This window comes from Neoarius graeffei, chromosome 22 (genome assembly GCF_027579695.1).
Source record: "Neoarius graeffei isolate fNeoGra1 chromosome 22, fNeoGra1.pri, whole genome shotgun sequence".
Taxonomy (NCBI): Eukaryota; Metazoa; Chordata; class Actinopteri; order Siluriformes; family Ariidae; genus Neoarius; species Neoarius graeffei.
The window spans coordinates 25,170,234-25,186,681 of NC_083590.1; the positions used below are offsets into that span (position 1 = coordinate 25,170,234).

The 16,448-nt window shown below is 39.0% G+C and overlaps 1 protein-coding gene across 1 annotated transcript in view; it reads right to left on the reverse strand.

Annotated features, from left to right (window-relative positions):
* Positions 1–16,156: 16,156 nt before the first annotated feature.
* The window catches only part of irx1b (iroquois homeobox 1b), a 4,951-nt gene continuing 4,659 nt past the window's right edge, over positions 16,157–16,448 (reverse strand). Inside the window, exon 4 of the mRNA XM_060904043.1 lies at positions 16,157–16,202. Within this exon, the coding sequence (XP_060760026.1) occupies positions 16,157–16,202 (46 nt within the window). The remainder of the gene's footprint in view (positions 16,203–16,448) is intronic.

The following is a 16,448-nucleotide window of genomic DNA, read 5'->3' on the forward strand; positions in this document are numbered from 1 at the left end:
TTCTCATCTCTCTCTCTCTCTCTCTCTCTCTCTCTCTCTCTCTCACACACACACACACACACACACACACACACACACACACACCTGCTACTGTCTTCTTCTTCTTTTGGCTGCTCCCGATTAGGGGTCTCCACAGCGGATCTTTCGTCTCCATTGCTCCCTGTCTTCCGCATCCTTCTCTACCACACCGGCTACATTCATGTCCTCTCACCACATCCATGTATCTCCTCTTTGGCCTTCCTCGTTTTCGTGTCCCTGGCAGCTCCATCCTCAACATTCTCCTTCCCACATGCTCTGCATCTCTTCTCAGGATGTGCCCGTACCATCTCAGTCTCATCTCTCTTAGCTTAACACCCCTACTACTGTAATTAACCATAATCACTCTCTAAATATACACATTCTTTTAGTCTGTTTGGTCATCTCTAGCTTTATTTCTAAATCAATTTCACTGCTTGTTTGTTTGTTTTGGGTCAATTGTGACCTTTTTCTGTCTCTTTCTATTTTTTTATGCTTTACATGAAATTGCCTTCAGTCTTCTTAAGACATGGTAGCAGAATAAGCAGAAACATGCTTTTATTAACCAGAAATTCAGTATCTATGTTTTATGATTTAGCAGACTGCATTGGATATTGAGTACGAAAGAGTTTATTAAACAGTTTAAACACATCATTAAAATAAAATGACCACCATGCACCACCAGATGGCAGAATAGCTGCAGGACATATATTAGAAATACACTCACCGACGGGTGGCACGGTGGTGTAGTGGTTAGCGCTGTCGCCTCACAGCAAGAAGGTCTGGGTTCGAGCCCCGTGGCCGGCGAGGGCCTTTCTGTGTGGAGTTTGCATGTTCTCCCCGTGTCCGTGTGGGTTTCCTCCGGGTGCTCCGGTTTCCCCCACAGTCCAAAGACATGCAGGTTAGGTTAACTGGTGACTCTAAATTGAGCGTAGGTGTGAATGTGAGTGTAAATGGTTGTCTGTGTCTATGTGTCAGCCCTGTGATGACCTGGCGACTTGTCCAGGGTGTACCCCGCCTTTCGCCCATAGTCAGCTGGGATAGGCTCCAGCTTGCCTGCAACCCTGTAGAAGGATAAAGCAGCTAGAGATAATGAGATGAGATGAGACACTCACCTACTGCTTTATTAGGAACACCCATACATCCACCTGCTGTTTGATGCGGTTCTCTAATCAGCCGATCCCTTGACAGCAGCACAGTGCATCAAATCATACAGATACAAATCAAGAGCTTCGGTTAATGCTCACAATGTTCAAACATCGGAATGGGAAAAATTGTGATCTCAAAGTGTGACTTTCTTTCACTGTGTGTTGGCATGGGTGTTGGTTTGAGCCTTATGGTTTGAGTTGGTTTGAGTATTTCAGAAACTGCTGATCTCCTGGGGTTTTCACACACAACAGTCTCGAGAGTTCACGCAGACAGAATGGTGTGTAAAACAAAAAACATCGATTGAGTGAGCGACAGTTCTGTGGGTGGAAACAAACGCCTTGTTGATGAGAGGCCAGAGGAAAATGGCCAGATTCGTGGTTCAAGCTTTTTTGCCAGGAAGGATATAGTAACTCATAGCAACTCTTTACAACTGTGGTGAGCAGAAAAGCATCTCAGCATGCAACAGCAGAACAACACATTGGGTTCTAGTCCTGCAGCCAAGAACAGGAATCTTAGAATCGAGAACAAGTTCCTATTAAAGTGGCCGGTAAGTGTATATGTCTTGCAGTAATACAGGTGCCTATTTGACTAAACTTCCTGTTATATGGTCATAAATGAATGGAACGCTTCCTGAATGTTAGTCACAGAATATAATAACCAAAAGAGTGTATGTTGCTTATCAGTTGCCATGGAAGAACATCATGTTTTTTTAAAGGTGCCCAGAACATATCAGGAACAACACTGACTTTGTTAACCAACATAGAACATTACCAGAATGTTATGAGATCCATCCATCTAATATCTATACCTAATATCTTATCCATCAGGGTTGCAGGGGAAGCTGGAGCCAATTCGGCCGGGGTTCACCCTGGGCAGGTCGCTAATCTGTCACATACAGAGATGAACAACCATTCACACTCCCACCGATGGGCAATTTAGACTAGCCAGTTGACCTAATTTGCATATCTTCAGCCTGTGGGAAGAAACCAGAGCACCTACAGGAAACCCACGCAGGCATGAAGAGATCATGCAAACTCCTCACAGAAAGGCCCCAGTCAACCGCAAGGTTTGAACCCAGAATCTTTTTGCTGTGAGGCGAGAGTGCTAATCACTGCACCACCGTGCCGCTCATGTTATGAGATGTGTCCACCTGAAAAAATTTACCAAAAGGATAACCAAATACCAATGTTGGAGAAACATTCTGTGTTTTGTTGGATAACTCGTGGAAATTATTGTGTCGTAACACGTCACACACAGATTTAGCCTTCTCCAATTATCATCCTGGAACAGATGAACTTTGTTGCTGTTGACACAAACAAGACAACCTGAGAGTCGAGCCAATAACTAATCCCGTTCTATAGACCCTTTTCAGTCACGTGACCTTCGTAAACGCGACCACCATTTTGGACATGTAGCGGACTTCGGCTCGAATTGGTTTGAATGCGAGGAAGGTGACAAACGGAGAACATACAAGAAAAAGGAGCGAGATGCAGAAAACACCTTCGCTATCCAGCGACGTAGGGCATTTACAGGGCGAGCAGAGGGAGAAATAACAACAGTAACGACACATTAGCAACGCTGTACAGAAATAACAGTTTATGGTACAGACCCTTTCGGTTCTCGCTCATCTAGCTGCTACAGTGACTGCTTAGACTGCAACAATAATACCTAACACACATTTAAGTATCCGTCGTAAAGACGTGAAACTCGTCGAGTGACGAGTGTGTTCATTGATCAGCTAACACAATCTAAAAGTAGACATACCATCACACTGCCCTGGTGCTGTGTACAATTTACCTTCTATGGTTTGTGCACTCACTAGTTGCCATTACTTTCTCCAACCGTTGTTACAGATTACAGGGAACAGCCTGGATTTAAGAGACAAATACATGTTCCTCTTATTTTGAACACTTATTTGTAGGCAGTGCTTAATTTGTAAAGTGGGAGGTCCCGGAGCGCAGAGGATGAGCGGCTCCGGAGCGGAAAAAAAGAGGAGAGGAGAGGAGAGGGGCATGGCGCTGCGCTTCTGGGCATGTTTTGTAATAACACTGCAAATTAAGTTCATCTGCAGATATTTTGTGGATGTTGTTTCATGAGAGAAATCACCAACAAGACAGATATCAAAATCAGACATTAACACTAAATAAACTTGCATTTTTAAATTTAATTATTATTATTATTATTTTTTTTTTTTTGTTACATAGTCAAAAGAGGTGTCGGATCACCGGATCCAGTGTAAATAGCTGCCGGAGCCAACGCCCGAGGTTCCGGAGCACGCTCCGGCTTGCTCCCCCTCAAATTAAGCGCTGTTTGTAGGACACTGCCTCTGATCTGTCCTACAGTCTACCAACAGCAAAGGAACACAACGCTAACTAATAGCTACTACAGAAGAACAAAGAGGTTACAATGGGTTATTTTAGCTTATTTGGTTACACACTCGCCGCCACAGAATGTTAACAGCAATGTAATGCCTTTTCTGGCTAATTTTATTCGTCTTACCTCCAACAAAGTGGTCACTACACAAGCGTTGGTATGCCGCTATCCATCTTCTCCGTCGGTCAGCATCTACCGGAATCCAATAAAATGATAGCCCTTGCCTTGTTTGTTGATGGTTACTACATCCAGGTGCACAACAATATAGTGGCATGATGGAAGTCTTGCTGAAAATAAACACTTTCTTTGCTGCCGTTCCTCAGTGCTGGCTGTGGTAAACTACTGGTAGTACACGTCCAAAATGGCGGTCGCGTTTGTCGTGACGTCACGTGAAAAGGGTCCATACTCAGTTACATTCACCCAGGACTACAGTCTACATTACATTACGTTAATGGCAATGACACTCATCCAGAGTGGACCTACAATGTACCCAGAGCAACCAGGGGAGCAGTTGGGGATTCGGTGCCTTGCTCAAGGGCACTTCAGCCATTCCTGCTGGTCCAGGGAATCAAACCGGTGATTCCAAAGCTGCTTCTCTAACCATTAGGCCATGGCTTCCAGTCTACTGACAAATAAAGAATAAAATCAGATTCAAGAATTCAGCAGTGTTGTCATGTAAGTAAACTTAATATACACTTTATGGCCAAAAGTATGTGGACACCTGACTTACATGTGCTTGGTGAAGATCTCATTCCAGATTGCGTCCCTTTTTACTATTAATAATAACCTCCATTCTTCTGGGAAGGCTTTCCACTAGATTTTGGAGTGTGGTTGTTGGGATTTGTGATCATTCAACATTAGTGAAATAAGGCACTGATGTCAGGTGAGGAGGTCTGGGCTGCAGTTCATCCCAAAGGTGTTCAGTGGGACTGAGTTCAGTCAAAGCTCTGTACAGGACACTCAAGTTCTTCCACTCCAACTTTAACACACCATGTCTTCATGGAGCGTGCTTTATGCACAGGTGCATTGTCATGCTGGAGTAGATTTGGACTTCTTAGTTCCAGTGAAGGGAAATCATAATAATACAGCACACAAAGACATTCTATACAAGTGTGTGCTTCCAACTTTGTGTTTGGGGAGAATGGTTGCGATGGTCAGGTGCCCACAGATGTTTGGTTCTATAGTGTATTTAACCAGTTAAGTAATAAATCCAATTCTGTTGTTTCATTTCTTCATCACCCCACACAGTGTCTCCCTGCAGATGCGCTAACAATAATTTTCTGGAGCTGTTTCTAAGTCTATGTCCAGAGCAGCAGAGGGCAGCAGAGCTTTGTTTTTCACATTAGTTAACTGCTTTTTCTTCTGTTACATTGTTCACTTAGTGGCAAAGTGCTGATAAAGGTTTCTACCTGCTTTCTAGACATCTTCTTCTTCTCGTATGTCAGCCAGAGTTCACTGTTTACTACAGATTTGTTAGGTAGTTTAGGAGAGCTACCCAGGGTGGATGTCAAGGACGTAGAGCAGTTCCTACTCAATCATTCACATACATTCACACCTATGGGCAATTTAGAGTAGCCAGTTAACCTAACTGCATGTCTTTGGAGGAAACCAGAGGACCCTGAGGAAACCTATGCAGACACGGGAGACATGCAAACTCGACACAGAAAGGCCCCTGTCGGCTGTGAGGTTCAAACCCGGAACCTTCTCTTCTAGACATAATCGATGATGACAGTCGCTACACAGAACATCACATGAATGAACATTTTGGAGATCAGTAAAACTCAAATGTACAGTATTTGAACATTCGATTAATTTACATTGTTATAATTCATTAAACGTAATTAAAATCGTAAAGCATTTAACACACAGTATTAAGTCTTTTTTCTCTCAGTAACTAATTCCTAATACCCTCTGTGCGTTATACATTTTGCTCCATCGTTTTTCACTGTTTTTCACTTCTCTTGGCGAAAAATGATGCACTCTTGCTTGAGAAGTATTATAACGTGAATTCGTTGTGTTCACAGGCCTGAGGGAAGAAATATAATGTTAGTACTCGACTCATGCTATAAGTAGATCCAGTGAATTATTTAAAGTCTTCCTGCTTTCCAGAAGTAAAATAAAAAAAAAACTCAAAAACTGTGCTAAAACAGCACATGGTACACTATAAATCAATTCGTATTACTTTGAACCCAACAGGACGTTATTGTACTCAACCCAGACAATGTGTTTAGATTTACGTTATCACTAATATGCATTCAAATATATTAAAGACTTAGCAAAAGCTACTTTATCTTGGTAACAAGATAGCCATCTCATATTGCTCAGGCGAACAGTGTGTTTTTAATTTATTATTTTTGAGCGTGCACTAGGCCATGCACCAATCTGAGTTTCATTTCATGTTTCATCTTTGTATTATTAGTTTATTCTTCTTTTATCCCAGCAAATTATGAACAATTATATAAGTTAATAAAATACACATTTTATGAACAAACTCATTGGTTTGTTAATTTGCTCTGGCAGTGGTAGCGCAAATTGTTACTCTTGCTCAGGATCTTTCTAGTTTATTATTATTATTATTATTTTTTTATTTTTTTATTTTTTAGGATGCTATTTCTCCCTCAGTCTTCAGCCAATCATCACCAAATTTCAGATGAAGAATACCTCTGGGCTGAATTAAGTTGCTATGACTTTTGGTGCTGATCTGGATCACTGAACCAGGATGATCCATGAAAAACAGGCTTTTTTCCTCACTAAGCGTCATTCTCTATCTCTTACCGTTCTGGATCTATAGGGTACAGTGACCAGACGTCCCGGTCTGTAAGAGCTAGTGCAAATTACTGTGACTTTAGCCACAGTATCTATCTAGTTCCTCTACTTCTTGTCTTCTTTTTCTTCTTCTTCTTCTTATTATTATTATTCTACTTACATTTTTTAGGATGCTATTTCTCCCTCAGTTTTCAACCAATCATCACCAAATTTCACATGAAGAATACCTCTGGGCTGAATTAAGTTGCTATGCCTTTTGGTGCTGATCTGGATCATTGAGCCGGAATGATCCATGAAAAACGGGATTTTTTTTCAATCACTTATAACCGTCAATTTTCATTATTTTTTCCATCTGTGTGTTTTTTTGTAATTAATTTTGTTCAGAGCAGCAGGGCACAACTTTTCCTCACTAAGTGTCATTCTCTATCTCTTACCGTTCTGGATCTATAGGGTACGGTGACCAGATGTCCCGGTTTGTAAGAGCTAATGCAAATTACTGTGACTTTAGTCACAGTCTCTATCTAGTTCTTCTTCTTCCTCTTTATTATTATTATTATTATTATTATTATTATTATTATTACATTTTTAGGACACTATTTCTCCCTCAGTTTTCAGCAAATGATCACCAAATTTTACAGGAAGAACATTTCTGGGCTGAATTATGTTGCTATGACTTTTGGTGCTGATCTGGATCACTGATCCGGAATGATCCATGAAAAACTGGATTTTTTTCAATCACTTATAACTCTGTCAATTTTCATGATTTTTTTCAATCTGCATTTTTTTTTTTTTTTTACATTTTGTTCACGGCAGCAGGGTGCAACTTTTCCTCACTAAGCATCATTCTCTTTCTCTTACCATTCTGGATCTATAGGATATGGTGACCAGACATCCTGTTTTGTAAGAACTAGCACAAATTACTGTGACTTTAGTCACAGTCTCTATCTAGTTTTTTTTTTCAATGTTAAACAATGTAAAATTAATTTAATTTAATGAATAAATGAAATTAATATGAGAATAATCATCCTCTGGAGACTTTCCCATGGTGGAAATTTTGACTGAATTTGGGCACTTCTTTCATTACAATATCAGTCAAAACTTTGGACACACCTTCTAATTCAATGGTTTTTCTTTATTTTTATGAATTAGAAGTCACTTCATGTCTTAAAGTAATAGTAGATGTCGTTTCTCTTTACTTAGTCAGTTCTTGATAAAATACTGTAAGGATTACTACAGTTGTGGATGGAATAGGACTATTTAAGAGGGTATTTTTATTATTTACTATTTGATCTCAAACGCATTAAGAAGGAAGAAACTCATCCACTAATTAACTTTTGATGAGGCACAGCTGTTAATTGAAAAGCGTTCCGGTGACTACCTCATGAAGCTGGTTAAGATAATGCTAATAGTGTGCAAAGCGTCATCAAGGTAAATGCTGGATACTTTGAAGAATCTAAAATATCAAACATATAGAAAATACAGAAAAACTTATGAATGATTAGAGTAGGGGTGTACAAACTTTTGACTGGTCCTGCAGGTTAAATAAACATCTCCTTACAGATAAAACAACAGTCAGTTTATTATTAGTCTCTTACTTCAGATACAATATTAGAATGAAAGCGTTTGTGATTTGCCTTAGAGCAGGAAAAACTTCTCGAGCTGCTTTTATAGAAAATGATTCAAAACCTTCTGACCAATCAGATTCAAGGATTCAGCTGCATCATGTTATAAAGTATGTTTTATATATCGCACGTCCAGCCTGCTGGGGTTTGATCATCAGGAAGTTGATACGCTAAGCAAGCATTTGTTAAAAATGCCTTTTCATGAGCATTAGTTAATCTGTTATGGGTTTTTCTGGTGAATCGATAATACACACTCTAAAAAATAAAGGTGCTTCAGTGGTTCTTCAAATCTCTGGATGGTTCCATGGAGAGTCAAAACTCTGTGATGAACCATTACATTATGCAAAAGGTTCTTCACATTGGAAATGGTTCTTCAGAGCCTGGCATTCTCTTACCATTTGCTGGTCAATGCACATAGGCTATGTTTACACAAATCTGTCTTCACTGCTCAAACAAATGATTTAAATGGTTCTTTAAAGAACTGTTGCATGAACGGTTCTTTGAAGCCCTGAAAAAGGTTCTTCTATGGCATCGCCCTGAAGAACCGGTACTGGCCCCATTATTTTTTAGAGTGCATCAGTTAATTTGTTTTCTCCAGCAGGCAATCATGAACAATTTCATCGCAACACATTTACAGACTTGAGTCTTTTTTTACCATAGACACAGAGAACACAGATATACACTGCGCTATAATATTCTCAGTGTGTGAGTGTATTACTCAGTAATTCTCAGTATTTATGAAAACACATACAGACATGCTCAGAAAGGACAATACCTGGAAAATGTGTGCGTTATGAAGCAATACAGATGTCAGCGATATGGACGTAAATGCATCCATGTGTGTCTGAGCAGCTTTTCATGTTCCATCATAAGTTTTCCAGGCGGATTTCATGAAAAATAAAATACTTTGTGTAATGTCTTGCATGTGAATAGCATAGCTTCTGAGGAAAGCAGGCCCATGTGAAATGACTTACATTTAATACAAATATGAGGATAGATCCGAATTACACACGCACACATGCCGTGTTCATCTTCTGGTTCGCCTTTACAGATATTCCTATGGTGTACGTCCTGCATTGTGTGCTTTCAAATCTCTACCCTGGATAACAAATAAACTCAGACTGAAAAAAAAAACCCCTGAGAAAAACACTTTGAATATAAAGATTGATGAGATTTAAATCCTATTTCATAAGCAAACCCCACCTTCACCCTAAATTTAACTTTGGAGACCTTTTAGAAAAATCTAATCATGCAATTTTTAATGTATTTGTAGGCTTACGTAATGTCAGACCGTGTTGGAAAATTCTACGTCCTTATTAGTATTTTTGCGCTTTGTGGTTTCTCTGGAAAATGCTGATCTGTTTTATGAACTTCAAGTGAGAAAAAAGAACTTGGAGTGACTATAGCTACAGAAACTTGCTTTCTCAGTGCTGCATATGTAAAAATTGTAAACAGATGAATAAATGAATAAAAAATGAATAATGAATAAAATATGGTTAGTTGGTAAACTGATATGGTCTAACAGCAATAATATACAGTGCTGTGTAAAAGTCTGAGTCACCCTATTTTTTTCATTCATACAAACTTTGTTATAGATTTCTATTTTATCGAGTCAAAACATTTTACAATTACAAAAACATTTTAGAGTTCCAAATGTTCGTTTCATTTTCCAGCACAAAATTAAATGTTACAGAAAAAAAAAAGTTTGTATCTGAGCAGCGTATTCCATAAGAGAGCACTTTTCAGATTAAAAAAGAAAACATAATGAAGGCTGCTGGGTTTTGGTGCAAAATGAAGAAGCGAGTGTGACGGTCAAAGTGTCCAGAAGAACTGTGGCTGGTTCTGGAAGATGCTCAGTAAAACCTACAGCTCATTTCCACATAAAACTGCACTCACTGGACCTCAGACTGCTATTGTTTTTATTTTTTAAAAGCAAAGGGATGTCTGACACCAAATACTGACTGTGTTTCATTTATTATGGCTTATTGATCGCTGTTTATAGTATTTTTAAAAAATGTTGAATCGTTTCATTTCATTATTTTTAAGCCATTTTTTGTCGACAGCATTTCTTTACATGTGCCTAAGACTTTTACACTTGTACTTGAGGATGTCTTGGGAATGATTCATGATATATATTATATATAATTATTCTATCCATATTCACTGGATATGAGCAATCGTGTGCTCTGATTGGCTACTCTGCTACTAGGATATCAGCTCATATACCGTAAGTAGAGAAAAACAAAGTGGCGGAGCATGTTACTGAACCAACCGAGGATGAAATAAAAACTCTACTCAAGAACAAAATCCAAAAAAATACAAAAAAGCAACAAAATATGGAATGAAAGTATTTGATTTCATAGTAAGAATGTATCTTTTTTTATTTTTCAAGAATTATTATTATTATTATTATTATTATTATTATTATTATAGCATTTTTCACAAATTACGACATCGGTTTGTTTACATTCTAAGCGGAAATAATTTAGTCGGACGTTCTGTATAAAATTTTTATTTATTGAATTTGCAAAAAATAAAAATAAAAATGCTCTGTTTCTCAAAATCCAGTGAACATGGATAGAATAAAACAGTTATTCCACTCAATCTCGTCATACACGGCTTATAGCCAACTCGGTGCTACGTGCCTCACTGGGTATCAGCTCATGTTTGACTCCATTTCATGTAATAACTGTTAAATATTCCAATAGCAGAAAAAATGTAGAGAGATATATTCACAGGAAGAGGCACACACACACACACACACACACACACACACACACACACACACACACACACACACACACACACAGTGCTCTGTTTCACTTTGCTGTTGATTCACTCAGGTAGATGAATGATAAGCAGACATGCTGTTACGAGACTAACACTCTCTTCTTTTACACTTGGCCATTAATCCTTTTTTTTTGCCGCAGGGGGCTTCTTGCCTGAACCAGTTGCCCCGTGGACACGTTTGCCTCAGGTTAGGTTGTGATACGCAAAGTGTAACCTTGAACTTTAAGCCAAGATGTCTCAGGCTGGAAATGAATTTCTAGCTCCTGTAACAGTTTGGAATCCATATTCAGTTTCACTTATGTTTTTTTCATGAGAAGGAACCATCTGGGTTTTTTTTAAACATCTAATACTCGCCCATCCTCAATCTCATTTCATTTCATTTCATTTTATTGAGTTGTTCATCATCATCTCTCTCTCTCTCTCATATATATATATATATATATATATATATATATATATATATATATATATATATATATATATATATATATATATTTCTCTATCATACCATTTCTGTGCACTTTCTTGGATTAATATATTCATTTCACAAGGCCCGAACCTAGTCCTTCAAACACTGAGCCATTTTATGTCTTATCACGGCTGGGCCACAAAGGCCGTGCCTGGGCTCGTACTATTAGCATTAGCAAGGGTCAGATACGCCTTAACGTGACTGACACCTTGCCTGGGATTGCTGCTTTGATTGACACCTCACCTGAGCAGGTGGGATAACTGATAGCAAAGCAAGGCAAAACTCTATCACATCTGTGCATAACAAATATTTCAGTAAAGGCTCAGGGAAAAAGTGCAAAAGAGTAGAGGTAGGACATTGAGGTGTTCTGATGAAAGAATACTGAAACTGTCTTTCAATGGACAAAAATCAGCAAAATTGGACTTGATTGACAAAAGACAGTTAATTAAAACACACATCCTAGTTATGTTTCTATGTCAATTATTATTATTATTATTATTATTATAGCTGTTAACATAAGCCAACAGCCAATAAAAAGGGTGACCAAAGTTTGTTAACCCACTCGAGAACTCACAGCGCCTTACTCATCAACTGTACTTTCAATTAGACCTGATAGAACCTTCTGGATAGTTATTTCTCCATCCATTAGAACCATTTCCTGCATTGTTCCAACCACAGAGCAAGCGTCCTCCTCTTCACCGAAGACACCAGAGATACCACCACCACCTAAACAGCCAATCACCAGTGGAACCACATGTACCATGTATCCCTGCCTTCTTTCTCGAATTTCAAATGCTAGCTGTCGGTATCATGTTCTGCTCTCTGTGATAGTTTTTTCAATATTAGGTTCCTGGGGGCATACCATGTCACACATCCATATTATTTTCTTTTGTTTATACTCCAAAATTAAGTCTGGTCTCCTAGCAGTTGATGTTTTCCTAAGACTAAACTCAAAGTCCTAGACTATCTTTGCTCTATTATTATTATTATTATTATTATTATTATTATTATTATTGCAACCATACAGCCATTGGAGTTGCACAAGCGAGAGGTCCCAAGTCTGGATAGATTGGGGAGGGTCGCGTCAGGAAGGGCATCCGGTGTCAAACCTCTGCCAAATCACAGACGCAGATCATAAATTGAGGGCGGCACGGTGGTGTAGTGGTTAGCGCTGTCACCTCACAGCAAGAAGGTCCGGGTTCGAGCCCCGTGGCCGGCGAGGGCCTTTCTGTGCAGAGTTTGCATGTTCTCCCCGTGTCCGCGTGGGTTTCTTCCGGGTGCTCCGGTTTCCCCCACAGTCCAAAGACATGCAGGTTAGGTTAACTGGTGACTCTAAATTGACCGTAGGTGTGAATGTGAGTGTGAAAGGTTGTCTGTGTCTATGTGTCAGCCCTGTGATGACCTGGCGACTTGTCCAGGGTGTACCCCGCCTTTCGCCCGTAGTCAGCTGGGATAGGCTCCAGCTTGCCTGCGACCCTGTAGAACAGGATAAAGCGGCTGGAGATAATGAGATGAGATGAGATCATAAATCGGATTTCCATACTGGGTCGGTCGAGACCCGGGTTAACAACGACCGTCACTGGTACAGTACAGGGCGAGATGGAAACAGATGGTCCACTGTGGTGACCCTTAATGGGAGCAGCTGAAAGAAGAAGAATATGAAGATTATTATTATTATTATTATTATTATTATTATTATTATTATTATTATTATTTATTGGAAGCAGTGGACTTGATCAAATTAATTTCCTTGTACAAATTTTTACACATTTATTTATTTATTTATTTATTTATTATAAATATCATTTTAATATAAATAGTAAATAGAAAATACAATTTAATAAAATAATTGTATTTTGTTAAAAATAAATAAGCAACATCAAACTCTACTGCTTTGTGACTAATTTGTTCACAAAACCTAAATCGTGATCCATATCTAGTATCATCTTTGAGAAATGTCTTTGAGAATCTTGATATGATTTTTTTTTATCAGATCGCCCACCCTTAAGTGTTATATAAATATTATGTAATAAATGATCAGTAAACCTTAAAGCTAATTTATTTTATCGTTTTCCCCCCATTTTATGAAGCAAGTCTATATATGAAACCATTATCGTTATCGTTTTATTGTTAAAACTCATAACTATACACCACATTCTGTTATAGAACTTACATTAAGATGCACAGTAATCTGAGGATTATTCCAAAAAAGCGAAGTTTTATTCCAAAACTGAATCTTCTTGCACTTTTGACTTGTCCTAGGTTTGACCTTCAGGTTTAAATCAACGTCAGTCATGACTTCAGACGTTCCCCATTCAGTGCTATACTTCACCACCATATTGCCTTTTTCTGTTCTGATGCTTTGCATCTGAAACGTTTTGAAAAATGATCACTTTCTTTCTCATACGTTTGGCTAAGCGAGTCATAAATCAGTGTGTTCGTGTCACGCTAAGAACACGCATTGCTGTGTGCATGAGTGACCTGATCCAGATGTGTGTATCTCACTGAACACTGCTCCTGAACGGTGCTCTGCAGCATCTGCCACGCCGAGCCTGCGCACCACAAGCTCCTATGTAAACACACTTCCAAACAATGAAAATTAATTAACTTGTGTTTAGATTACGTTCGTGTAAACCTTTCGGCCCTTGTTTTCAAATCACCTCTTGGGCTGCGGTGTGGTTTATTTGCTTTGTAGGGTCGCAGAAGGTCAGTGCTGAGGTTCTGCCCTCGGCAGGGGAGCCCACTGTTTATGCGGCTGCTTTGGGTCACGTGTGACAATCGTTGTGGATACACAGAAGGACATGTGACATTAAGAGCAGAAGGTTTGTTGAACCAGTTGACTTTTCTAGCTATTTACTTTCTAAGTATAGAATTCACCTTATAGTATTGGTTTCAATTATTAGCAATGTCTAAAGAAGATCCTCCTGATGGCAGGTGTGTGTGTGTGTGTGTGTGTGTGTGTGTGTGTGTGTGTGTGTGTGTGTGTGTGTGTGTGTGTGTGTGTGTGCGCGCACAAGTACGAGTGTACATACAAGACAAAATGATTGTGATGGCAAATTTCCAGACAGAAATCCTTAAAATGGCTACTCATTTAGTATACTCATTTCTGATAACAAAGGGTCAGCTTTCAGTTCTGTTTTTGCGTATCAGTGACATTACCTATGCAGAGTCTCCTGTCCTGGTCGTCTTCACACACATGGGGTGCCCTGGCATTTCAGCAGCTGTGATCGACATTCACCTGCCTCCAAAATGTCACCGGCTCTCACCGTCACGAAGATGATCAGCTCTCGTGTCATGCCCAAGCTGTGGCTTCCAAAACTCAAATATGGACAAACCTCAGCAGATCATTTTTAGGAAACTGAATTTCTAAAGGATTTGATAATTGCTTGACGTTTAAAGCATCCATCCATCCATTATCTGTAACCGCTTATCCTGTCCTACAGGGTCGCAGGCAAGCTGGAGCCTATCCCAGCTGACTACGGGCGAAAGGCGGGGTACACCCTGGACAAGTCGCCAGGTCATCACAGGGCTGACACATAGACACAGACAACCATTCACACTCACATTCACACCTACGCTCAATTTAGAGTCACCAGTTAACCTAACCTGCATGTCTTTGGACTGTGGGGGAAACCGGAGCACCCGGAGGAAACCCACGCGGACACGGGGAGAACATGCAAACCCCACACAGAAAGGCCCTCGCCGGCCACGGGGATCGAACCCAGAACCTTCTTGCTGTGAGGCGACAGTGGTTTAAAGCATTTTAGCAGCTAATTTTGTGGTAAATAGTAACCTATACTGTGTATTTACAATATTTTCATGCACATGTGCAGTGTTATTATTATCTACAGCACCTGCTATCGACCTACTTAGTGATCTTATGAAAAAATCTTATGAGTTGTGAAAAAGTCACTGGACTGATAATTATTGAGCAAGATGATGATGGTCAAAGATATAAAGGCATAATGATGAGCTTGCTGGTTATGCAATCATGTCAGTCTATATACAGTATGAAGACTGTTTATTAATCCTTCTTAAACACACTGTTCTTAAACGAAAGCTATAAAACTCTTCAGTCGGGCCTGACTAAGCATGTTATACAGTAACTACTGTATTATAAATGATTTATTAACTATAGTAAAAGTAAGGCAAGTCAGTGGGAGGTAATAAATAAAGCCTTTATGAACATTCATAGTTAAGTTTAGTTAATGTAATTAGTTAAAACGTTTACATTTGTTAGAAAGAAAACGCAGTAAATCTAACCGTCTGCTTTTAATGCTGAAATTCTCTTAAATGCTTATTTGATTGTATTGCACACCAATATAGCTTGTGTATAATGTGGAATATATTAGGCCAAGGAATAGATCAGTGTCAATAAATTTTTGGGCCAACATTGTAAAGAATTAATGAATCACTCGAGATCTTGCTTGATAATAATCTTAAATGCTTTTAAATAGTGCATATTTCTGAGTTTTTCTTACCCAATTGCTCTTGTTTAATTGAATGATTGTATAAAACCTGCTCAGAAGGACTCTTAAAGCATATTTTGGCAAAAGGAAAAAAAATCCAGCAACCCTGATTCATACTTTATGCAGCCGACCGTACTGAAAAGATTAGGTTTAACTTCGATCTCGTTTTCATATGATAAAAAGAGATGAGATGTGTGTTGAGGCTGTTATTAATTATACTTAGTTTATTACACAAAAATATATCATTTACACACATTGGCCTTTGAACAAATACTTCTTGAAGTCTGTAAAAAGTGATGGCAATGAGCTACATGGGAAACACATACAGTACATGCTGCATTTAGGCTCAATGTGAAATAAAAACAAATACAAAGTTATACAGCGTATTAAAACATAAGGCTATAAAATACTTTTTTGGTGTATTGGATGATGTAGGATACTTTCTTTCTCTGATACAGGTTGCTTTCATGTAATAATTTAAAGTAGATTCTTTAGGTTCGGCTTCAGGAAACAGTCTTCAGAGCTCGCTGTGCTGTTTCATGGTGAGACCTGAATGGGGTAGATCAGATCAGATCAGATCAGATCAGATAATGCTTTATTAACCCTAAAACCAGGGAAATGTGCAGTGTGGCAACAGCAGCAGAGACAACAGCGCAACAGCAACAGCATAATAATAATAATACTTCAGACATTCATTCTTGTATAGGTGTTTTGCACTGTAATTGCACTGGTATATACCTGCATCGTTCACTTTTTGCACTTACCACCATGATACACGTTCTGTTCTACCAGAGC